At 42.6% G+C, this 25,924-nt stretch overlaps 1 protein-coding gene across 2 annotated transcripts in view; it reads right to left on the bottom strand.

Annotated features, from left to right (window-relative positions):
* The window catches only part of LOC133423525 (phospholipid phosphatase-related protein type 4-like), a 140,791-nt gene extending 118,017 nt beyond the window's left edge, over positions 1 to 22,774 (bottom strand). For both annotated transcript variants that reach the window (XM_061713724.1, XM_061713727.1), the window contains exon 1: positions 22,475 to 22,774. In XM_061713724.1, the coding sequence (XP_061569708.1) occupies positions 22,475 to 22,546 (72 nt within the window). In that variant the 5' untranslated portion in view covers positions 22,547 to 22,774. The remainder of the gene's footprint in view (positions 1 to 22,474) is intronic.
* Positions 22,775 to 25,924: the final 3,150 nt, after the last annotated feature.

Below are 25,924 nucleotides of genomic sequence, written 5' to 3'. Positions count from 1 at the left end.
CCGTATCAATATTTTTGCCCACCCCTAATGGGAAATGGTATAAACCATATTGATATAATTCAAATTGTCGATGTAATCCCAGGCAGGATGCTGCGCCGGAGCTTTCTGCACCGCTCCCCATGCCCCTGCCCCTCTCTAGGAGGAGGGGAAGGCGCTATTCAAGAAATGCTATTCAAGAAACATGGCCGAAGCAGCAACATCTGTAGAACGTGTGGAGTAATTGGTGGGTAAGAGAAACAGCAGTGGTTCAGTAATTTGGAGATGTTTTGGATTCAGTGTCAGATGCAGGGCAAATGCAAATGCAGATGCAATCCATCTGGGGGCACACGAGCGCTCTCAAAAAAAGAGCCTCCACCACCTTCTCTCCTATTGGACACAACTTTCTCTTTTCTCCCTTCTCTCTCTTCTCCCTTCTCTCCTATTGGATGTCGTCCTATTGGACGACATCTCAGCGTGGCACGGTGAAATTAAAAAAAAATTCAATTCGAGCAGACAGGCGCGGCGTTTGGTTGGGGGGGTGGACAGTTCGCCCAGGGCGCAAAAGTAGCCAGGTCCGCCTCTGGTCAGATGAGTAGTCCTGCAACGATTCGTCGACGTTGTCGACAAAAATCCATAATCAAAATTGTCGACGATGAATTCCATTGTCGACAATTGTCGCCAGACGTGTTTTTCCAACGGAGTGAGGCATCTCACTTCAATACAATCTCTGCCGAGAGTCGCGCAGCACGATAGCGTCTCTGCGCAGCTGCGGGTAATAACACTTCAAAAGTTTGGGAGCATTTTAGCCTTGATACGGCGAATAAAAAGATGACTTGCAAGGTTTGCAAAGCCGACGTTGCTTTGCTGAGTGTTGAACGAAACGGACTCGCCTTGGTAAGATATTAAGCCTATTTTCATTTGTTAAATTAATTTGTTTCATACGTTAACTTTGTTTATTTCATGTTATTTATTAGTATTATTTGAGCCACTCACATCTACTCTCGTTGATATAACCTCAATCGTAACTGATGCGCGAAGGCGAAAAAGCTTGTGTGATAATGACAATGATGCATCTAACTTTCAGTCAGGTGCCTATGAACTGTCAATTATCTATCAAGCTCCACAATGATCATGTAAACATTAAATCAGCATTTCTCTTGTGGGATGGGAGAAGACACTAAATCAATGCATCTCTATTATCGTGCAGCATAAATTCTCAGAGTTTTGCGGATGCGGGCGGGAGCAGGATGAAGAAAACACTCCGGCAATAGCAGGGCTCTAGTACCATCGTTCTTGTGTTTATTATCCTTTGCCACATAATTAAAGCAACCTCATACTAAATTAAAAAAAAAAGACTAATTATCCGATTAGTCGACTAATCGTTTCAATAGTTGGTGACTAGTCGACTATTGAAATAGTCATTAGTTGCAGCTCTACAGATGAGCAACAAAATCAAAAAAAGTTTGTTGTAGGAATTGGCATAAACAAGTTACAGCCAGGAGTGGAAGGACTACAAATCTTTTTCACCACCTAAAACATTGACACAAAGTGCAGTACGAAGAGTGTGTGAAATAGTGCATGTTCCGGCTCTTCCGTGACACGATTACTATGTTCCCTGATTATACTACGAGTGTCGCTAAGGCCAGGGAGGCATTCAATAACGTCAGGAAGCTACTCTGTGGCTGAATCATTTTCCCCATAATATATATATATATAATAATATATCCCCATATTATATATATAATATAATATTATATATATAATATAATAGAATATTAAAATGCTCAGAGGGTCAAATGGTAGTGTGGTGAACTTTGCGAGCTGGTATGTCACTTAACAATTCTTTAAAGCGAAAAAAAAGTATTTACACACCTGAAGCAGCTTAATATCAATATCACATTTCTTCAGGAGACACATCTACGGACAATAGACCATTCTCGATTGAGAGGGGAGTGGTCAGGACAGATATTTAATTCCAATTTCCACTCAAAGGCTAGGAGGGCAGCCATATTAATTGATAGAAATACACCATTCACGATGACAAGCGTAGAGTCTGACCCTGGTGGGCGCTATGTTAATGTTTTAGGGCAGGTTTCTACATTTCCGGTCATCTTGGCCAATGTTTATGCATCAAATTGGGATGATTCAATGTTTTTCACTAATTTCTTCTCCCTCTTCCCAAATATGACATCACATCACCTTATCCTTGGCAGTGACATGAACTGTACGCTCTCCCCAGTGTTAGATCATAGTTCACCCACATCATTGTCCCTCTGCACGCTCTATCCAGCTTTTCCTCAAATCACATGGAGTAGTGGATGTGTGATGTTTTCGTAACCCTGCTTCCAGGAGTTACTGCTTTTTCTCCTCGGTTCATCACTGCCCTTTGATTATTATGACTATGCACAACGAAGTTAAAAAAAAAACAATTACCACCCTTGGAGACTCAATTCTTTGCTTCTGTCAGAAGACGCTTTTACTAGTTTTATTGCTTCATTTCACCAGACTAAACAGGTTTTATTAAGACTTGTTACTCCTTTTTTAATGTCAGGCGTCTTTTCAATATCCTCTATGGCCCTTTTCTACCAGGTACCCCTGAAGTAGTGCTCTCACCAGATGCTGAAAAGGCACTTGACCGGGTGGAGTCTTTTCAGTGCGCTGGAGGTTTGGATTTGGTCCCAGATTCCATATCATGAGTTAGACTTTTGTATACATCTCCAAAGGCTGCTGTGGTACATATAATAACCTGTCCACCTACTTCAAGCTTCAGCGTGGTACGAAGCAGGGGTGCTATTTGCCATCGCAATGGAACCACTTGCTTTAGCACAAAGACAGAACGCTGGTATCAGGGGGATCCATTGTGCAGAGATAAAGCATAGTTTCACTTTATGCAGATGATATGTTTCTGTTCACCGCTTAAGCAAAGACACAATCTAAATGTAAGGCTGACAGTTTGATATCACTGAAAGGAACAATAAACACCCCATTGAACTGGCAGCACTGGCTAGCATTTTGTTTGGAAGAAGCGTGTCAGACAGATCCCTGCATTCTCTCTCAGTGACTAATTAAAAGTTGATAGTCACCAGCAATACGCTAACGCTCACTAGCCTCATACAAGAATTTGATAAACTAGGCCTGGGCGATAAACCAAAAATTTACCGTTACTGACATTTACTGTGATGACAATGTAAATGTTCGCTCTAACCCCGCCAACTTGTGCTCCAGGTGCTGAATTATTATGGAAAAGAAACTAGGACAAGTTGAGTCGAGCCGAGCTGAGATGAGTAGAGCCGAATAGGTACTAGTGGAAAAGTGCCATAAGATGGTGTACAGCATGTTTGTAATCACGTGACTCCATCCATCCAGTTTGAATGAGAAAAGGAACCCAAGAAAATGGCTGATGGTTCACACGAAGAGGCGGCTGTTACAGTCGCAGACGAAATAACAGGGCGCTAAAGTCTCACGCATTGAGGATGAGACTCACACATTTCAGCAAATTCAAACGCTTTCAAACCACATGGTAATTCCAACAGCACATCTTACAAACGAGTCACAGTAAGCTACAGCGCGCTAAGCTCTCAACTCTGAGCAGCTGTCTAAAGTTACCAACCTATCAGCCAACCAGAAAATAGAATATTTTGTTGCCAGGGAAGGTCTGAGTTTCAGCTTCAAACGTTCCATGAATGAGTAGTGGTTACAAGTTACAACACGTTATCAAGGTAAAATTGCCCAATTTATCATGATATTGATTTGAGGTCATATCGCCCAGCCCTATGATAAACACAGGGCAACCTTGACAGAAGAACTTAAAAAGGACCTCTCGGCGTCACTGGAGACCTCCTTCTTGCCTATACGGACGTCGCTTAAAACCATCACTGCTGGGCTGGAGTCACATGGCCAAAAGATAACTTCCATTGAGGACACGCTAACCACCCACAGTGACGAGTTAGCCAAGCTAACTACAAGAGTCGGCCAGCTGGAGAAAGCTAATGCATTACTAGCATCCAAAATGGAGGATCTTGTGAATCGCTGCAGACGGCAAAACCTGATAATCGTTTCCTTGCCCGAGGGACTGGAAGGAGGCTCATCGGTGGAATTCTTCTCATGGCTTCTTCAGGCAGTTATCAGGAATGACATCTTCCCTCAACCAGCTGAACAGGGCGCACTGTACACCCGCCCCCAAACCCACGGCGGGACAACTATCAGAACAAGGAATGGGTGCTCCGCTGGGCAAGGTTGCAGAGAGATGACATCAACTTTAACGGTAACAAGATTCGGTTTTTCCCTGACATGAGCGCAAGCCTGGCCAGGCAAATAGCGACATTCAGGGAAATCAAAGCTAAGCTTTACACTGCTGGAATTTCCTTTCCTTGCGCTACCCGGCCCGTCAACGGCAACAAACATTTCTTTGATACTCCAGCTAAATTATATGAGAAGATTAAAGGGAACTGTCCAACCAGTGGGGAATAACAAGGTTAGAAGATGCCAACCAGCTGAATAGTTTGATACTAACACTAAACAGGGTGGGTTGTAGCTAGTGCTGAGTTCACACAATAAATCTGCCTTACTCATGTTTGCTTTATTAAAAGTTAAAGGTGACTTCTGGGTTCAAGTAATGAAATGTTGAGGGAATTGGGCTATGTAGAGCCAAGTTAAATTTACTGGGTGTTTTATTACAATTTGCACATGTAATGTATGTTCCATATTGGGGGAAAACTCCTGCTTCTTCTTATGTTAGAAAAGGGGACATTCTCTACTCTATTGTTGGAAGTGTAATTGTGCTATAGACCTGCAGCTCGCTTCAAGTGAACAAGCATAGGCTTTGGAAACACCAGCAGACTGTTCTAACGCTGCTGAGTGTTTTCTTTCTGTTTTAGTCAATTTATTGCAGCCGGGGCCCGGCTATAAAGAATCAGAATCAGAATCAGAAAGGGGGTTTATTGCCAAGTTTGTTAACACACACAAGGAATTTGTTGTGGTGATTGGTGCAATACAGTAAAAGTATTGCACCAATACAGTAAAAGTAAAAATAAAAAGAGAAGGCTTCCCTTCTTAAGGGGCGGCAGTAGCTTAGGTGGTAGAGCGGGTCGTCCAATGATCAGAAGGTCGGCGGTTCAAATCCCGCTCTGTCCCAGTTTGCTGTCGTAGTGTCCTTGGGCAAGACACCTTACCCACCTTGCCCCATGTGAATGTGTATGAATGTTGGTGGTGGTTGGAGGGGCCGTTTGGCGCGATATGGCAGCCACGCTTCCGTCAGTCTGCCCCAGGGCAGCTGTGGTACAAAACGTAGCTTACCACCACCAGTGAGGATGTGTATGAATGAATAATGATTTCTGTAAAGCGCTCTGGGTGCCATTCATTCGGATGGGGTTTTTTACCATGGTGGAAAAAAAGCCTATCCGTTAACGTAGCCTGAACCGGAAGGTGCACCCATGCATGGCATATATTGTTGGATGCGTCCAAATCGTGCCTCGATGGGCATTACTTTTCTCAGTCAAAAGCATTACCGTGGGGATGCTAGACGGCAAAAATATATTAGCTATTGGGAGCACAGGAATAAATGCAATACAACCGTAAACACCTCAAACTGACATAAAACCACCACAAACACAACCACTACAGCGCCAAACCAAAGCAGCAAGAGGGGACGAATGGGCAGTAGGGCATGCCCATATCAAAATTTCCTGAAATTTTCTAGTTATTATTATTATTCTCTTCTCTCTTTCCTCCTCTCTTTCTCCCAAGATCTCTTCTACCTCGGACCTGTCCACTGTTCCATAGAGTTGTCTGTGAGCTATGAAGAAGGCCACAGCTCCTATTTTAGCATGAAGAGCTACTAGCTTTGGGCTAGCCTTCTCCATTATCGTGACTGAAGAAGCGTCTGGTTGCCTTGTAATGGCAACCATAGTCTTCAGCACTGCAACGAGTCACCCACAAACGTTCTGAGCCCCAGATGAGCTGAACGAGGGACCCTGCATGCCTCGACGTGAATGCCTTTGGACCAACCTGGAGCTGAAGGAGGCCCAGCTGCTGTGACCATGCATTCCCCTCATCCACACTCATCCTCTCCTACTAACCACCCCACACACTCGCGCACACACACACACACACACACACACACACACACACACACACACGCCATTTTTGAAAATAATCTAATTGCGATTTTTTTCCTCAATATTGCAATTGCGATTTAATTTGCGATTATTTTTTCAAGGTCCTGTTCTCATGTATTTTTCAACTACACAAGCAATAAATCAGTCTGTTTTATAATAAACAACGCCAGATTTATTTAAAGCACAGATTACAACAATAAAGAAAACAAATCTGTGGCTTTACCTCTTTAACACGTCTACACACGTCTGTACACGAGTGTCATGGGTCGTTCTCTCTGAACCCAATCACACGACACCAAACCGGGTTAAACTTTAGCCAAAACGAGGCGTAGTTTAATAGAAAAACAGAAAAAGTCCCACAGGGAGCAAAAAAAACCTTCCTCACAGGAAACTCAGAACTTCTTCATAAATAACTCAAAAATCACAGAGAGAAAAAGAACCACCAGGAAACTAACAAACAAACCAACAAAGCTCACAGAGTTAACAAAACAAACCAGCAATGAACAACTCGCAGCCCCGCTTTTTAACTTCTCCTCCTGATGAGCTGTCGGGCTGCAGGTGTGGTTTAAGGCTGATTTATGGTTCCGCGTTACACCAACGCAGAGCCTACGCTGTTGGGTAGGCGGTACGCACAACGTACGGCGCGCGTCGCCGCGTGACCTACGGCGTAGGCTCTGCGTCGATTTAACGCGGAACCATAAATCTGGCTTCACAGCGCGACTCCACTGTCCGCCGGAGCGCGCCCGGCTTGTGCTCGGCGCCACGCACAGCTCCTCGCCGACTCCGCGCTCATATATTTAATACATTTATAAAGCCCATATATTTATAAAGCCCTGCCTGGCCGAGCCCTAACACTGAGGCCATGGTAGATAGGTTACAGGCGGACACGCGGCACTGTTGACTTTTTTTGGCTGCCGGCAACGTGACCAGATCACGTGACTGGTCAAATCGCAGCCTTTGCGATTAGAAAATCTCGTTTTATCACATCGCGATATTATCGCAAATGCAATTAATCGTTCAGCCCTAGCTAATAATGAAAATATACTGGCATTCACAACACAGTCAAACACAATCCAAATCCAAACAGATGATAGAGTGTAATGTAGCATCTGTGCCATCCCTGTTTATCTAGTATGTTAACCATCGTTATTTCCGGTTAACTCTGATTCGCTAGTCAAGGACTAGCATTCCACCAAGCAGATTCATCATAGAGGCCGATGGCTAGTGAACAAAATTAACCCCGACACAGACGGACGACTGGGCAGGACACACCGATCCGACTTGAGTCACCGACCTCGCCCGACTGCCCAATGCCGTCCGACGGCCGATTAACAGGTTAGTGTGTCCTGGCCTTTATAGTCCAGCTGTTTAGCTATAAAATATATAGGAATCGTTCAGCTTGTGATACAAGCATGAAATTTGGTACACATATAGCCAAAGGTATCCCCAAAAGATATGGAAGTGGAGCCATCATGAATTTTCAACATGGCGCCCATGGCAGCCATTTTTCAAAATGGACGCCAGAAACAACTGTTTTCTATTGAGTGATGGATATAATATGACACTATTGACAACATTTGTTGAATTCATTGACCTGATGTGCTTGGTAATGTATTTTTGGGATAATTGTTGCCTCCATCTGGTCTTCAATTCAATTTTCAATTCAATTTTTATTTATATACCGTCTAATACAACAGATGTTGTCTCTAGACGCTTTCCAGAGATCCAGAACATGTACATAAACATAAACATAAACCCCTGAGCAATTATTATATAAAAAATGGCAGGTAAAAACTCCCATAGTGGGAGAAAAGCCTTAAGCCAAACAGTGGCAAGGAAAAACTCCCCTTTAGGAGGGAAGAAACCTTGAGCAGGACCAGGCTCATAAGGGGGGACCCTCCTGCCGAAGGCCAGACTGGGGGAGTCAGGGACGTCAGCAGCACACAGCAGGCAGGTGGAAGCAACAGCGCATCTTTGATGCTGGGTCCCTCCAGCACCATGTTCACAAGGGTAAGTAAAAGCTGTGGCACAGAGTCCTCTTGGCAGTGTTCAGGAAAACAATTTAAATGGTTTGGCCTCCCCAAATATTTGAAGACGGACAATCTGTGCAGCACGTGCAATGTGCATAGCATCTTCTTCATTATCCTGCTCACAGGCTTTGGCAAGAGCATTGCCGATGTGGTCTTCAAAGGCCATCAGGACATCTCTTCCCTTAGTGTAAGCTCGCATTTCTGGGAACTCAGCAAGAAGTCTCTCTCTCAGCCTTGTTGAGTTAACTCTGCTATCAAACTCTAGCTGCTCCATTCGACACTTGTAGAGCTGGGAAAGTTGGGCTAGTCTGAATACCGGTGCTGACCCATCTCGTCTGGCCTCCTCTATATAAAGTACCAACTCAGCAAACACAACACCAGAGGTTGATGCTGCATGTCCCTGTCCATGATATTCAAGACCTTCTAATTTAGCCTTTCTTGCACGGTTATAGAGACCTATTAGGCATCTGGCGTGATATTGTGCTTCAATGACCATCATGTCCCCAGCACTAAGTCGCCCAAGTAATTTAGTGTCTTGGATTAGTGTAGCAGCAGCAGCACGCACCCGATTTCCCAATTGAAATGTTGCAGACTCACGAAGGCCTTCATTTCCAAAAGGCTGTCTACAGAAGAAACAGATATCCTGTCTCATTTCACGAGTCCGACTTGGTTGGGACCTTCTGTGTTTGCATGTTTGCATGAACACACACACACACGCATGATCATATACATACACGCATACAAACACATAGACATACACACTGGCTTGTTCACCTGCATGCTTGCTCTGTAGTTTTTGGGGTTAGGTAGCGGTAGCGGTAGCTTAGCTCAGACTGCGATCAGATCTCAAGATTTGGGTCGATTGCTGTTCGTGCTTTGGTCGGCTCCGTGCCGGTTTCCGTTTCTACCGTCATGGTATCAATCATTAATATGTGTGCAGACAAGGAAGAAAAAAATAAAAATCAATAAATTGTTTTTTTTCCTCTAGACTGCAAACTGCAAATTAACTAGAAAACAACGTTGACATGGAGGCTTAAACGTGGAGTTTTTAGTTGAGTAAAAATATGAAGTAGCATTAAAAAAAAAAATAAAAATAATTAAAGCTGCAAGCAGCGATGAATGGGCCCTCACACTCACGGCCACCGCCCCCCATAAGCATATCAGAAATGACACCATCCACGACTTCCTATGTCAAACTATTCAAAAGTTATAGCAGAAAAAAGGGACAACCAATCAGAAGAAGGGGCGGGGCTAATTCAGGCCAATGAAGGTCAAGGACTCCATAGAGAATCTGATGACGCCACCCACGACTGTCTATGTCAAACCATTCAAAAGTTATAGCAGAAAATCGGGACAACCAATCAGAAGAAAGGGCGGGGTTAATTAAGGCTAAAGAAGCTCAAGGACTCAATACAGAGTCCAATGACACCACCCACAAATCTCTATGTCAAACCATTCAAAAGTTATAGCATAAAAAAGGGACAACCAATCAGAAGAAGGGGCGGGGCTAATTCAGGCCAATGAAGGTCAAGGACTCCATACAGAATCTGATGACACCACCCACGACTCTCTATGTCAAACCATTCAAAAGTTATAGCAGAAAATCGGGACAACCAATCCGAAGAAGGGGCGGGGCTAATTTTCACCAATTATGTTCAAGGACTCAATACCGAGTCCCATGACGCCACCCACGACTCTTTATGTCAAACCTTTCCAAAGGTAGATGGCAGATAAAAGTATTCTAGGGGGCGCTGTTGAGCCGTTAGGCCATGCCCATTAATGCAAACCATGAAATATCAAATTTATTGCCAGGCCTGGCTTGCATGCAAAATTTGATGACTTTTGGAGAACTATCAAATATGGACCAATCAGATGAAGGGGGGCACGCTTTTTGGCGTCTAGCGTCGCCACGGTAACACTTTTGAAAGAGAAAAGTAATGCGCGTAGTCGCAAGATGAAGACGCACATTTTGATGTATAACACACCTGGGTGCACGTTACGGTTCGGGCCGTATTAATTGCCGAAGGAATGGCATAAATTGCGGCAAAATTACACAATTAATTCAAAATGGCCGACTTCCTGTTCGGTTTTGGCCATGCCGCCAAGAGACTTTTCTTTAAGTTGCGACATGATACAGGTGTGTACCGATTTTCGTGCATGTACGTCAAACCGTATTGTGGGGCTTGAGATACAAAGTTATCCGGGGGGCGCTGTTGAGCCATTTTGCCACGCCCATTAATACAAACCATGAAATATCAAATTTATCGCCAGGCCTGCCTTGCATGCAAAATTTGGTGACTTTTGGAGAACTATCAAATATGGACCAATCAGATGAAGGGGGGCACGCTTTTTGGCGTCTAGTGTCGCCACGGTAACACTTTTGAAAGAGAAAAGTAATGCGTGTAGTCGCAGGATAGAGACGCACATTTTGATGTATAACACACCTGGGTGCACGTTACGGTTCGGGCCGTATTAATTCTCGAAGGAATGGCTCATATTGCTCCAAAATTACGAGATTAATTCAGAATGTTCAAAATGGCCGACTTCCTGTTCGGTTTCGGCCATGGCGCCAAAAGACTTTTCTTTAAGTTACGACATGATACAGGTGTGTACCGATTTTCGTTCATGTACGTCAAACCGTATTATGGGGCTTGAGGCGCAAAGTTTTTTCTGTCTGAACCAACTAGATGAAGGGTGGGCGCGCTTTTTGGCGTCTAGCGTCGCCACGGTAACGCTTTTGAAAGAGAAAAGTAATGCGTGTTGTCGCAGGATGGAGACGCACGTTTTGATGTATAACACACTTGGGGGCACGTTACGGTTCGGGCCGTATTAACTGCCGAAGGAATGGCATAAATTGCGCCAAAGTGACACGATTAATTGAAAATGGCTGACTTCCTGTTCAGTTTCGGCCATGTCGCCAAGAGACTTTTCTTTAAGTTGTGTACTGATACAGGTGTGTAGCGATTTTCGTGCATGTACGTCAAACCGTATTGTGGGGCTTGAGGCACAAAGTTTTCCGGGGGGCGCTGTTGAGCCATTTTGCCACGCCCATTAATGTAAACCATGAAATATCAAATTTTTCGCCAGGCCTGACTTGCATGCAAAATTTGGTGACTTTTTGGGCACGTTTAGGGGGGCAAAAAGGCCCTCCTTTCGTCAGAAGAAAGAAAGAAAAAAGAAAAATTCCTACAGATACAATAGGGCCTTCGCACTGAAGGTGCTCGGGCCCTAATAACTAGAAAATTTCTGGCAATTTTGATATGGGCATGCCCTACCGCCCATTCGTCCCCTCTTGCTACTTTGGTTTGGGGCTGTAGTGGTTGTGTTTAGGGTGGTTCTATGTCAGTTTGAGGTGTTTTTACGCTTGTATTTCATTCATTCCTGTGCTCCCAATAGTTATTAATGGGGCGCGCTTTTTGGCATCTAGCGTTGCCACGGTAACACTTTTGACTGAGAAAAGTAAAGCCCATCGATGCACGATGGAGACGCATCTAACGGTGTATGCCATGCATGGGTGCACGTTCCGGTTCAGGCTACGTTAACGGATAGGTTTTTTGTCACCATAGTAAAAAAAAACCATCCGAATGAATGGGGCCATTTGGCATGGATTTTGACATAAAATTTACTTAAATCCCAGCTTCATGAAATTTGAGTATGTTGAAGTCCACAGCGTGCCGAGTCGGGAAACATTTGTACGATGTCTCTACGATAACCTGTTGCCTAGCAACAAGCGTCCAAATTCAAACAGAAATAAAAAAAAAAGAATTAAAGTTACATTTCGCAAAAACTGTAATAATTAGCATAATGAGGTTGTAGGTTCCGTTATTGCCAATCGGGCCGAGTGTTTGAAAGTTTCAACGATGTCTCTACGATAACGTTTAGCCGAGCAATAAGCGTCCGAATTTTCGCCTTTTTTTTTGCTTTTTGGCATCTAGCGTTGCCACGGTAATACTTTTGACTGAGAATAGTAATGCCCATCGAGGCAAGATGGAGACGCATCTAACGATGTATGCCGTGCATGGGTGCATGTTCCGGTTCAGGCTATGTTAACGGATAGTTTTTTTTTTCACCATGGTACAAAACCCCATCCGAATGAATGGGGCCATTTGGCATGGATTTTGACATAAAATTTCCTTAAATCCCAGCTTCATAAAATTTGAGTATGTTGAAGTCCACAGCGTGCCGAGTCAGGGGACATTTGTACGATGTCTCTAGGATAACCTGTTGCCTAGCAACAAGCGTCCAAATTCAAACGGAAATTTAAAAAAAATGAAAGGTCAATATTGCGAAAACTGTAGTAATTAGCATAATGAGGTTGTAGGGTCCGTTAGTGCCAATCGGGCCGAGTGTTTGAAAGTTTCAACAATGTCTCTACGATAAAGTTCGGCCGAGCAATAAGCGTCCGAATTTTCGCCTTTTTTTTGCTTTTTGGCGTCTAGCGTTGCCACGGTAACACTTTTTACTGAGAAAAGTAATGCCCATCGAGGAACGAAGGAGACGCATCCAACGATGTATGCCATGTATGGGTGCATGTTCCGGTTCAGGCTATGTTAACGGATAGGTTTTTGTTTCACAGTGGTAAAAAACTCCATCCGAATGAATGGGGCCATGTGGCCTGGATTTTGACATAAATTTTCCTTAAATCCCAGCTTCATGAAATTTGAGTATGTTGAAGTCCACAACGTGCCGAGTCGGGAAACATTTGTACGATGTCTCTACGATAACCTGTTGCCTAGCAACAAGCGTCCAAAGTCAAACGGAAAAAAATAAATAAATGAAAGGTCAATATCACAAAAACTGTAATACTTGGCATAATAAGGTTGTACGGTCGGTTAGGGACAATCGGGCTGAGTGTTTGAAAGTTTGAATGATGTCTCTACGATGAAGTTCGGCCGAGCAATAAGCGTCTGAATTTTCGCCTTTTTTTTTGCTTTTTGGCAACTAGCGTTGCCACGGTAACCCCTATTACGGAAAAAAGTAATGCCCATCGAGGCACGATGGAGACGCATCCAATGATGTATGCCATGCATGGGTGCACGTTCCGGTTCGGGCCGCATTAACGGACGAAAAAAAGTGCGGAATAATAAGAAAAGGGAAACCTTTTGTAGATACTAATATATCGCCTTCATTTTCATGTTTTTCCTCGTTTTTCCGGCCGTGTTTCAGTTTTTGGGGATTTTTTTTTTCCACATCCGAGCGGGGTCATGCTGTGCACCCGCTGGTGCGCAGTGGGAATTTTGCGACTTTAGCTTGTTAGCAAAATGCTAGCAACATTGCCCTTTGGGCCATTCTGGACGATTGCAATATGGTCATGCCACTACTTGGCATGCCCATAATAACTAGAAAATTTCTGGAAATTTTGATATGGGCATGCCCTACCGCCCATTCGTCCCCTCTTGCTGCTTTGGTTTGGGGCTGTAGTGTTTGTGTTCAGGGGGGTTCTATGTCAATTTGAGGTGTTTTTACGCTTGTATTTCATTCATTCCTGTGCTCCCAATAGTTATTAATGGGGCGCGCTTTTTGGCATCTAGCGTTGCCACGGTAACGCTTTTGACTGAGAATAGTAATGCCCATCGAGGCAAGACGGAGACGCATCTAACGATGTATGCCATGCATGGGTGTACGTTCTGGTTCAGGCTACGTTAACGGATAGGTTTTTTTTTCACCATGGTAAAAAACCCCATCCGAATGAATGGGGCCATTTGGCATGGATTTTGACATAAAATTTCCTTAAATCACAGCTTCATGAAATTTGAGTATGTTGAAGTCCACAGTGTGCCGAGTCAGGGGACATTTGTACGATGTCTCTACGATAACGTGTTGCCTAGCAACAAGCGTCCAAATTCAAACTGAAAAAAAAATAAAAAATTAAAGGTCAATATCGCAAAAACTGTAATAATTGGCATAATGAGGTTGTACGGTCCGTTATTGCCAATCGGGCCTAGTGTTTGAAAGTTTGAACGATGTCTCTACGATAAAGTTCGGCCGAGCAATAAGCGTCCGAATTTTCGCCTTTTTTTTTGCTTTTTGGCGTCTAGCGTTGCCACCGTAACACTTTTTACTGAGAAAAGTAATGCCCATCGAGGAACAATGGAGACGCATCCAACGATGTATGCCATGTATGGGTGCATGTTCCGGTTCAGGCTATGTTAACGGATAGGTTTTTTTTTCACCATGGTAAAAAACTCCATCCGAATGAATGGGGCCATTTGGCCTGGATTTTGACATAAAATTTCCTTAAATCCCAGCTTCATGAAATTTGAGTATGTTGAAGTCCACAGCGTGCCGAGTCGGGAAACATTTGTACGATGTCTCTACGATAACCTGTTGCCTAGCAACAAGCGTCCAAAGTCAAACGGAAAAAAAAAAATTTAAGGTCAATATCACAAAAACTGTAATAATTGGAAGAATGATGTTGTACGTTCCTTTAGTGCCAATCGGGCCGAGTGTTTGAAAGTTTGAACGATTTCTCTACGATAAAGTTCGGCCGAGCAATAAGCGTCTGAATATTCGCCTTTTTTTTTGCTTTTTGGCAACTAGCGTTGCCACGGTAACCCCTATTACGGAGAAAAGTAATGCCCATCGAGGCATGATGGAGACGCATCCAACGATGTATGCCATGCATGGGTGCACGTTCAGGTTCGGGCCGCATTAACGGACGAAAAAAAGTGCGGAATAATAAGAAAAGGGAAACCTTTTGTAGATACTAATATATCGCCTTCATTTTCATGTTTTTCCTCGTTTTTCCGGCCGTGTTTTAGTTTTTGGGGATTTTTTTTTTCCACATCCGAGCGGGGTCATGCTGTGCACCCGCTGGTGCGCAGTGGAAATTTTGCGACTTTAGCTTGTTAGCAAAATGCTAGCAACATTGCCCTTTGGGCCATTCTGGACGATTGCAATATGGTCATGCCACTACTTGGCATGCCCATAATAACTAGAACATTTCTGGAAATTTTGATATGGGCATGCCCTACCGCCCATTCGTCCCCTCTTGCTGCTTTGGTTTGGGGCTGTAGTGTTTGTGTTCAGGGGGGTTCTATGTCAATTTGAGGTGTTTTTACGCTTGTATTTCATTCATTCCTGTGCTCCCAATAGTTATTAATGGGGCGCGCTTTTTGGCATCTAGCGTTGCCACGGTAACGCTTTTGACTGAGAATAGTAATGCCCATCGAGGCAAGACGGAGACGCATCTAACGATGTATGCCATGCATGGGTGCACGTTCTGGTTCAGGCTACATTAACGGATAGGTTTTTTTTTCACCATGGTAAAAAACCCCATCCGAATGAATGGGGCCATTTGTCATGGATTTTGACATAAAATTTCCTTAAATCCCAGCTTCATGAAATTTGAGTATGTTGAAGTCCATAGCGTGCCGAGTCGGGAAACATTTGTACGATGTCTCTACGATAACCTGTTGCCTAGCAACAAGCGTCCAAAGTCAAACGGAAAAAAAAAATGTAAGGTCAATATCACAAAAACTGTAATAATTGGAAGAATGAGGTTGTACGGTCCTTTAGTGCCAATCGGGCCGAGTGTTTGAAAGTTTGAACGATTTCTCTACGATAAATTTCGGCCGAGCAATAAGCGTCTGAATATTCGCCTTTTTTTTGCTTTTTGGCAACTAGCGTTGCCACGGTAACCCCTATTACGGAGAAAAGTAATGCCCATCGAGGCATGATGGAGACGCATCCAACGATGTATGCCATGCATGGGTGCACGTTCAGGTTCGGGCCGCATTAACGGACGAAAAAAAGTGCGGAATAATAAGAAAAGGGAAACCTTTTCTAGATACTAATATATCGCCTTCATTTTCATGTTTTTCCTCATTTTTTCAGGCGTGTTTTATTTTTTGGGGATTTTTTTTTTCCACATCAGAGCGGGGTCATGCTGTACACCCGCTGGTGTGACGTGGGACTTTTGCGACTTTAGCTTGTTAGCAAAATGCTAGCAACATTGCCTTTTGGGCCATTCTGGACGATTGCAATATGGTCATGCCATTACTTGGCATGCCCATAATAATAATAAGAAAAGGGAAACCTTTCTAGATACTAATTTAACGCCTTCATTTTTCAGGTTTTCTCGGCCGTGTTTCATTTTTTGGGGATTTTTTTTTTCCACAACAGAGCGGGGTCATGCTTTACACCCGCTGGTGCGCAGTGGGACCTTTGCGACTTTAGCATGTTAGCGAAACGCTAGCACCATTGCCTTTTGGGCCATTCTGGACGATTGCAATATGGTCATGCCACTACTTGGCATGCCCATAATAACGCGAAGAATTCCTACAGATACAATAGGGCCTTCGCACTGAAGGTGCTCGGGCCCTAATAAAATGCACTTACAGGATTCAAATTCAGAAAATAAATTGATATAATAGTTGATATTTATGACTGACTGTTGTTGATTAAGAAAAATAAACTATGAACCAAGAAAATAATATTAACATTTCTTAAGTTATATTTCAGAAAGTACTTAGTTGTTTGAGTCTGTTAAAGTGAAACCAGTCAAATTTTTCACAGGAGCCCATTTCATTAATAGTTTTTTCATGATTCTGAAAGGACATGGCATGAATGATAAGTGAATCACCCGGGCCATTTCTCTTTGAAAGAGAATTGGAAGCTGTTTTTCATACAACTGGAAGAAAAGGAGTCCAGATTCACTCTTACTTTGATAATATCAATATATATATATATATCAATATTCAGCCTAAATATGACTTTTGGTCCATATCGCCCAGCCTTATTCCTGGGTCTTGCCTTGGTCCTCAACTGTTTCTTTTACCTTATTTCCTGTTTTACTTTGAAGGTCTGGCTTTGTCTGTATGTCTGTCAGCCCCCATCTGTATATTATTGCTGAATCCCAATCTCCACCCTGAACCCTCCAGCCCTGAACCCTCACATACTTTAGTGGTGTCAGCTGTACGTGATTAAGTGTGAGAGGGTGTGAGGGCTCCAAATGGTAGAAATAGGAATGGGACAGCACTTAGCAGAAACCGGAAACACGTCAGATCAAAATGTTTTTTTTGTTGTTTTTTTTTATAAAATTTATTTTAACATTTCAATTCACAAAATTCCTAGTCAGATCAAAATGTTACGTACCGGTATTATAAGCTTGGGAATGATCATCCTACGGATGTTTAAAAACAAAGTGGTAGCCTATATAAAGGAGCATAAAATTCAACAAAGAACACAATTTAAATATGCGCACAGTACAATATGTATTTCCTTGTTAATGTAGTGTATTTCTTTTAATCTACCCATACCAGCGCATCCAGTATGCCAGGCTCAATCGCAGAGTAATTTCATTTTTGTAAGAGCGTATAAATTGATGGTAACCTGAGCTAAATATTTCAGTTATATTATCACTATTTACTGCAACGTTTTTGTTCAACTTGTTGAAATTGTTTAAATTTTGTGGTCATAAATAAATGAATAACCAAATTACTGCCTGACTTGTTTGTGTTGGATCTAAAACTATCTTGCTAGTATTTACATGTATGCATTTCTGTTAACATAGGGAATCTTAATTCAAACACTGTACTCAGATTAAAGAAAAGCAAGTCTTGTATATTCAACACCAGGTCAACTGAGGATTTGTCTAATATCAAATGAAAACAAAAGAAATTGAACCTCAAATTATGAATAAAAAAATGATGAAGAAAACTACATTTTAGCTCCCTGTTTGTAAAGGAAATAATAGGGCCGTTGAAAAATCATCACGGGACAACAGTTTCTGAATTTAAATCACCAGTGGGCTATGTATTTATACTTACAGGTTAACTTCTTTCGTCTCGCAGTCGCACATGAATTCTTTTCCTCCGCCCCCTGTTTTGTTTACATTCTCCCTGGTAACCTCTTTTTATGTCACAACGCAATGAACTGTTGGTAATTCCCTTTCCAAAAGTCTGCGGAGATGCAGACTTACGGTAAGTGAGCAGTAAGTGTCTGCCGGGAGCCCTCGCGCACTTAACGACTTTAGGAATGGGACAGCCCTAAACCCTTACGCAAGTCGCGGGAGCGCGCACGTAAGTCTGTGAGTCTGTGAGGGTGGAGATTGGGATTCAGCTATTGTCTTGTCTTCCTTTCCTCCGTACTGTCTGGCTTGTCAGTGGTTGACATTTCCCCCAGTTTGTTTCTGTTTTGCCCCGCCTGTGTCCCATCTGCCCTGATTGTCTGCACCTGTGTCTCGTTATCCCCTGTGTATATCTGGTCTTGTCATTCCCTTGCTCCTTGTGGTTCCGCACTGTTTTCTTTCCTCCATGTGTCCTGCCAAGTTTTTGCTCTAGCTCTTTTATCCCTGTTCCTGTGTGAGTTTTTGATCCTGCCAAACAGCGCTTTTGGTTTTTGGTTCTTGCCTTTTTGTAAATTAAACCCTTTTTTGTTGAACTCCTGGCTCTCGCTCTCCTGCATCTGGGTCCTCACCACACCAGCCCTGACATGGCTCCCTGATTATGGTTTGTTCCCGGTTCCGGCAAGTTTTGCGTTTTGTTTGTAGTCCTATTTTGTTTTGGTTTCCTGCCTAAGCAGAGAGGTTTTTTTGTTGCTTAATTAAAGCAGCACAACGAGCGGTAGTGCTTTACCAGAAAGAACACTACTTTTCCCATGAGCACCAGCGCGTACTGCCGGAAAACTCCTGTCCGGTCGCGTGTATTTGTTTTGAGAGAAGACGGGACGCTTTTCTGTTTCACCAACTGAACAGACGGAACGCAAAAAAAAAGATGTTAAACTACTGGAAAGGAACTGGAATTTACCGGGATACCTTAAACAAGGAAGCCAGGGAGCGGTATATGGAGAAAATAATGATTATTAATGGTCTGGATCCATATGAAATCCCTACTAAAGTTCTGCACAATCCACGTCTTAGGCTACCTTGTTTAGGAGTGTTTGGCAGCTGCTTTGGTAAATGTTTGACTCGCCATGTGTTTCAATAAATTAGTATAATAGTACAACATACAGTACATGTTTTGTATTACTCTTACTTTTATTTTATTTTTTTTTGACTGCTTTGAAGAGGCTCCGAGGCGTGAGCAATATTTTTTTTTCCTCGTGAGATAATTTTTTTCCTCTGCAGCTACAAATCAAATAGTTAATATTTTTTCCTCAACAAAATTAATCGCACCGCAGAGAGCTGGCCAACAACTGTGTTTAGCTGGAGAAGTGGGGAATAAAACCTGTTTGAATGATCCGACCCCGGTCTGTGAGTGTTTGTTTGTGGTTTAATAAACCCGTGTGTAACCGAGGTAGCCATGGTTACCACTCCTGTCTGTTCCTGACAGTCAAAGCTTTTAGTGATGTCACATCCCCCTCCACTTCCTCCTCAGTCCACTTCCTGCCAGCTAAATGTTTGGTGTGCTCAAGCAGTGTTGGGTGTGCTGCCCGGCTGTGTGCCTAAGAGATTTCATTCCTATTCAGCGGTGAGTTTTACTCAAACTATAGTCACTGGTTTGGTCGATTGGTTAATATTGAGGTTGATACAAAAAAAAGCTATGTCTGAAAGCTAATGTTCGAAAGCTATGTTTGAAGGCTAATGGTTGAATGTTCACCAGGCCACAATGCCTGAACAATGAGCTTGTATATCTGATGGCTTGAGCTGTATTTATTTTGAGTTGATTTATAACTTTTGGGTTGTTTTGAAATGATTATTTGAGCTCATGAAGTAATTGATTTTGGAAAAATATTGTGATTTAAAAACATTTAAAAAGCAATTTGAAAGCATTTAAAAAGCATTTAAAAGCATTTAAAATGATCTAAAAGCATGCTAAAAGAATTTGAAAAGAAGAATTGTTTGATTTATGAATGATTGAATTGTTGCAACAAATACTGATTTTTGGTTCGTTTCACCTGGCCTTTCAGGCCAGGTTTTTTGCGTTAGATGGCGAGCTTTCCCCAGTCCTGGAACTGAACCTGAGATTGAGCCTGGACTCTCCTCCCACAGTCCCCATCATGTGTGGTAGGCTTGTGCCTTTTGCCCAATAGGGAGAACCCCCCCAGTCCAAACCCCAGTCCCAACCCCTGCCCAAGCCCGAGTCCAAACCCCAGTCCCAATCCCAAATCCTTAAGTCTGAACTGACTGACTGAACTGAACATTGAACATTGAACAACTTAAAGGGCCCCAGTTTGTTGTTTTCAATATTAATGCAAATGTGTTTTTTTTGTTTGTTTTGTTTGTTTGTTTAAATATTAATATGCATATTCAACTTGAAACGTTTCTGCCTCTGGTTGGTCATTCACACTATACACATTGAGCTCAGCAGCCGAACCTGGTTTTTCTAAAAAAATGTCACTAATTCTCATTAATGGTCAATTAGCCTATCAATTAAGTCGTTATCCATTGCGCTTGCTACACGTGTTTTGATCCGACGCCCGTCTGTGTGCGTGTTAGTTTGTTTACTGAGGAACGTTATGTTTGGTCGGACTCGTTACAGCCGCGATCCAACCGAGCCGACGACTCTTTTACTCTTTTAATTTGTTATCTCAGATAATTGGCCGGCCTCCGTGGTTCTGCCTCCGAGCAGGAAAGCGGTGAAAAGTTAAACCATTAGCGATCTTTTCCCCACGTCTGTTGTGTGTGGAGCTGCTGCAGCCACAACACAGCAACGGGTTACCAGCTTCTGCGGAGCTGCGCTCCAAGCCCCGCCCATTTTCGTCTCGACTACGAATCGGGAAGGAGGGAGGAGGAATAAAGCAGTCAAAGCCGTAAAAATGTGTAGTTTTTTAGTGTGGCAGGGTTCCTACCATGCTCCTCAAAGTTACATTGTGCCAGTGAAGGTGATACAGACCCCCCCAGACCATGACAGAGGTGTCATTAAACCTGTTGGAAGTTAATGTACCATCACAATGACTCTGGAAATATGATATTAAGGTGGAAAAGTTACGTAGTGTCGCTTTAAATAATTTTGCTTGGAACTCCTGCTGCCTCAGTCTCCTGCACTTGGGTCCTGTTCCATCACTTTATAACACTTCTAAAAGGTCACTACGAAGAGAAGCCTCTGTGAAAATGTTGCTGTCATCCTTTGTGCATCCATCACTTAGTGTTAAAGGCATATCTATAATACATGATGCCAGTTTGATTGTGGAGCCACAGGCCCTGGGTGAATTAGAGCATGTATAAAGTGTGCAGCCGAGGAATGAAAGAGATTTACAGCAAGTTCAACTTCATACTGACTGATTTTTTAAAAAAAAGTACAGATTAACTATTTTTCAATCTGCTATTTTCAAAGGAAACAGTTTAGTTGTATTATACACAGTTGGCCCAAGACCTCTCCTTAACCATCTATCGTGGCTGTACTACTGTCAACAGTGAGGTATCTAAAGCTTCTTGGTTGTGTACATGATATATATCTCATCCTCAGTATGTTATATTGAAGAATCTTAATCTATTTCGTCTGTGTCATGTAAATGTGTTTTTAATCTAAGCAGTAACTAAATGGTACAATGGATCTAGTTTATTCTACATTTGTGCATGACCGAAATAATATTTAAATACTGATGTTTTGCTACTCATTTTGTATACTTAAAATGGTTTACATGGAAATGGTAATTGTGAATTGAGGTTTACATGGAAAACACGTTTGATGGGCTTTATCCAATTCTGCTTAAGGTCTGGGGGTTGGGAAGGTTCTGATTGGATAGGGGGGCAGACCGGAAGTTACGACCTACCGGAAATTACGTCTACCGGAAGAAAAACAAATTTAGCATGACAACAATACAACTTTGAAAAGCTCACAATTTTGATGTTTCCTGCCATCTGTTCTTTTGATTATTTCCAGGTCCTCCAAGCTATTTATTAAATAAATGGTCTCTGCTCTTGACCAGCGTTTACTGCGTGCTGCCATCTTGAAACTGCGCGGAATATAAGCGTCATGGAGACAGACGGGCGAGGGAACGAGCAGAAAGAAAGATCGGAATTAATTTAAAGAGGAATGAGTGGATACATGATCATGAAATTATTCATGTATTATTATTCATTAGAATAATTATACATAATTATTTTATTCTGATTATTGAGTTTTATTTCGAATATGCATATTAAAAAGGACAATACAAAAAAGTAAAAAAAATAGAGTATATATATATATATATATATATATATATAATGTGTGTGTGTGTCATTAGGGGGAAATTAAAATGACCTAGTGGTAATTTTTTACAGAACAGAATATTTAAATAAAGGTTTAGTGAGTGTCGTGGCTCTGCCTGGATGAAGGTTCTCTCCTGGAACCGACGGGCTGCAGGAGAACTGCGCCTCTGCTCGCCCAGCAGCTCCTGCTAAAGGATGTTTACCGACACACGTCTGGGACAAACCGGCGGGCTAATGTTTCCGATGGACGGAAACCTGCTCGGAGAACTCACCTCTACAAAGTAGAAGCAGGGCAGGAGGCTGACGCTGTCTCTGCTCGGCGTCCCCCGCTCCCGCGCGGACATGGTCGGGCCTTCAGTCCGAGCAGACCAGGAGGAGACCGGGGAGAAAGCTGCTCTCTGCGCGGTCAGGAGCGCTCCATCTCTGTCTCTCAGCCAGGACGGTGTTAACACGGAGCCCACATATTCTGACCTATAAAGCCGTTATTTGTTCTGAGAAGTGAGAATCAGCGCGAGAGGATGGAAGGAGGAGCCTGGAGAAGAGGAGAAGAGGAGCAGGCGCACTAACATCCAAACACAGCGGGCGTTCGGGTTTAAAGATGCGGGGATCAAACTGACTGCATTGGCTAAAATGTGTGTGTGTGTGTGCATATATATATATATATATATATATATATATATATGTATATATATGTGTGTGTGTGTGTGTGTGTATGTGAATACGTGTGTAGGTAGATATAGATAAAGAGCAGATGGAGTTAATATAGAGGTAGTATGGTGTAAATAAGTATATTTATATAAATATTTATAGTGGCATGTGTGTACAAATATATAGAAATATCCAACTATGTGTATGTATGTATAGGTAACTGAGTATAATTATAGTATAGTTAGTTATTATAAATACTTGTTAATAAATGATAAGTGAATGGGAGTAGGATTAAATAAATTTACACTTCTTCCTACTCCTTTTTGCACATGTAATTAAGATATTAAGTGTTAAAGTATGAAATACTTTGTTTTGTTGTTTTTTTTTGTTTGCTTTGTTTTCTTATCTTCTCTTTAATTGTTGACTTTTTGCATGTACAAAATAAAATAAATTGCAAGATACATTGCATTTAAATTGTCAATGTTTGATGACACCCGCTCGATTTGTTTTTGTTTCTCATTTCTTTTTTTTAAATACACACTATATGCACGGTATGCTATACCTTAAATTCTGAAAAAAACTCCTTATATATATATCCACAATTTTGTTGGTGCTCTTTTATTATTTTGTATTCCTGTTAAATGTGTTTCTCCTTCAGTTGCCAGTTAGTTTGTCTGTTACAATCCCTGTGCTCCTGGTTTCCTTGTACTTTTTACCTGTCAGTTCTGTCCAAACTGTTGAGTTACTGATTATCCTCCTTTGGCAGCACTTTTGTTCTTCAGTTTTTGTTAAAAATAGAAAGGCATTATTGTCATTACTCCTGCCTCCCAGTACTGAGCATTTGAATATACTTTATTTACCCGGTGTGGGTCTGGGTCTACTGGGTCTGTAATACTGTAGATTTGGAGGGCGGGCGTTCTGCTATCAGGCACCATTACTTTGGAACCAACTTCCAATCTGGGTTAAGGAGGCTGACACCACCTCCACCTTTAAAACTAAACTTAAAACCTTTCTGTTTAGTAAAGCTTATAGTTAGTGTTTAGTAAACCTCTAGCTGGTGTTGGTAAATCTCTAGGTAGTGTAAACTTTAGCGTGTTAGAGTCAGTAGTCATAGTCGCAGCTATAGAACAAAACTATAATAGTTAGTCTCAAATATAGCTTCGCGGTAGATATGCTGCTATAGGCTTATGCTGCAGGGGGGCACCGACATGATCCGCTGGGCGGTGCCTCTCACCCTTCTTCTCCTCTCCTTTTCCCTGCCTCTCTTCTCCATTACCATTTTTATTTATTATAAATATCTCATAGCTATCATTTTTGTCCATCGTTCCTGTTGTTTCTTGTGCCGGCCCCCCTTTTTTCTCTTTTGTGTATGTTTGCAGGCCGGAGCCTCAGGAGCTGCGTTCTGGCCTGTGTTCCCGGCCCTCCCCCCCCTCTGGTCATCCCATTGCTTCTTCCACCTGCCTACGTGGATGTCTGCTGTTGCTGCTTCCGCCTGCCTGCACCCCCCCCCCCCCCCCTGGTCATCCCGCTGCTGCTTCCACATGACTGTTGTGTGCTGCTGACGCCCCCCCCCCCCCCCTCTGGTCATCCCGCTGCTGCTTCCACATGACTGTTGTGTGCTGCTGACGCCCCCCCCCCCCCCACCTCTGGTCATCCCGCTGCTGCTTCCACCTGCCTGCTGTGTGCTGTCGACGTCCCTGACTCCCCCAGTCTGGCCTTCGGCAGGAGGGTCCCCCCTTATGAGCCTGGTCCTGCTCAAGGTTTCTTCCCTCCTAAAGGGGAGTTTTTCCTTGCCACTGTTTGGCTAAAGGCTTTTCTCCCACTAAGGGAGTTTTTACCTGCCATTGTTTATATAATAATTGCTCGGGGGTTTATGTTTATGTTTATGTTCATGTTCTGGATCTCTGGAAAGCGTCTAGAGACAACATCTGTTGTATTAGACGCTATATAAATAAAATTGAATTGAATTGAATACACCAAATCCAGACAGATGTGGATCACTTCAAACAAAGTATTTCCTCTTGAAGAGAAAAGACTTAACTCTTTGGAGTTGATGGATTTAATGATTGATGTCTGCAAAGGTGCCATTTGCCCTCTGTGTAGGTACCTGAGCAGAGAATAGCAAAAGTAATAAGACTTAATAGAAGTGGTCTGTCAACATTGCACCCTTGGTTTCGTTAAGAAAAAGGAAATCTGATTTTGAAGCTGTCCCTATTAACTTCCAAAATAAACTCATCTATTACAAATATTTCGAGCCACCAGAATATAGCATATATAATAACTCTGTAGGCTACTTAGGCTGTCATATTTATGTTGGAAAAAGAAAGAATAGGTGATAAGATGAATTGAATTACTGAGATGTGCATTTGCCTGGGATTGTCTCATGACCTCAATGTTTGCTGAAATAGGGTAGGTCATTTGTAGAGGAATATTTACATAACAAATGAAAAGCCCCTTTTACATCGGCAAATACCCTGCGTTTAACGCGTGGATTTAGTATGTTGTGTATGGCAAGCCAGAAGGGCCAAATAGCGGTGATGAAATGAACGCCCTGCCAAACAAAACGCCGTTAAAAAATGCCGTTATGAGCACAAAAACTGTCGTAAAAAGTGGCGTTTTATATGAGTGGTGTAAAAAGCTGTGTTTTTTCAATGGCAAGCCAAAAGGGCCAAAAACCTGAATGAACCCGCTGCCGAACAAATGGTGGTTCAAAAAACACAGTAAAAAGCAGCGTTTTACACGAGTGGCGTAAAAAGCGCGCGTTTCCCGCGCTCCTTAAACGCTGCTTTTTGCGGTGTTCATGAAAATAAAGAAATAAGCGTTCAATGGGGGGGTTATTATTTGCAAGATGAAGTGTAGAATAGACCAACTACCTTTCTCCAAGCAATCTTTGTAAAAGAACGATGTTTGTTTTATCAGGATGCATCTGATGCTCCAAATCGGGACTGAATGTGTTGAAAATTATGTTTCCAGTAGTGCAGTCATCTAACTGGAACATAATCCCACCAAAATCTTTCAAAGCTTTTATGAGGAAAATGATACCAGTGTTGACATGTGTGTATGACTGAATGCAT

Source organism: Cololabis saira, chromosome 22, assembly GCF_033807715.1.
Source record: "Cololabis saira isolate AMF1-May2022 chromosome 22, fColSai1.1, whole genome shotgun sequence".
Taxonomy (NCBI): domain Eukaryota; kingdom Metazoa; phylum Chordata; class Actinopteri; order Beloniformes; family Belonidae; genus Cololabis; species Cololabis saira.
This window is presented reverse-complemented; position numbering and strand designations above follow the sequence as displayed.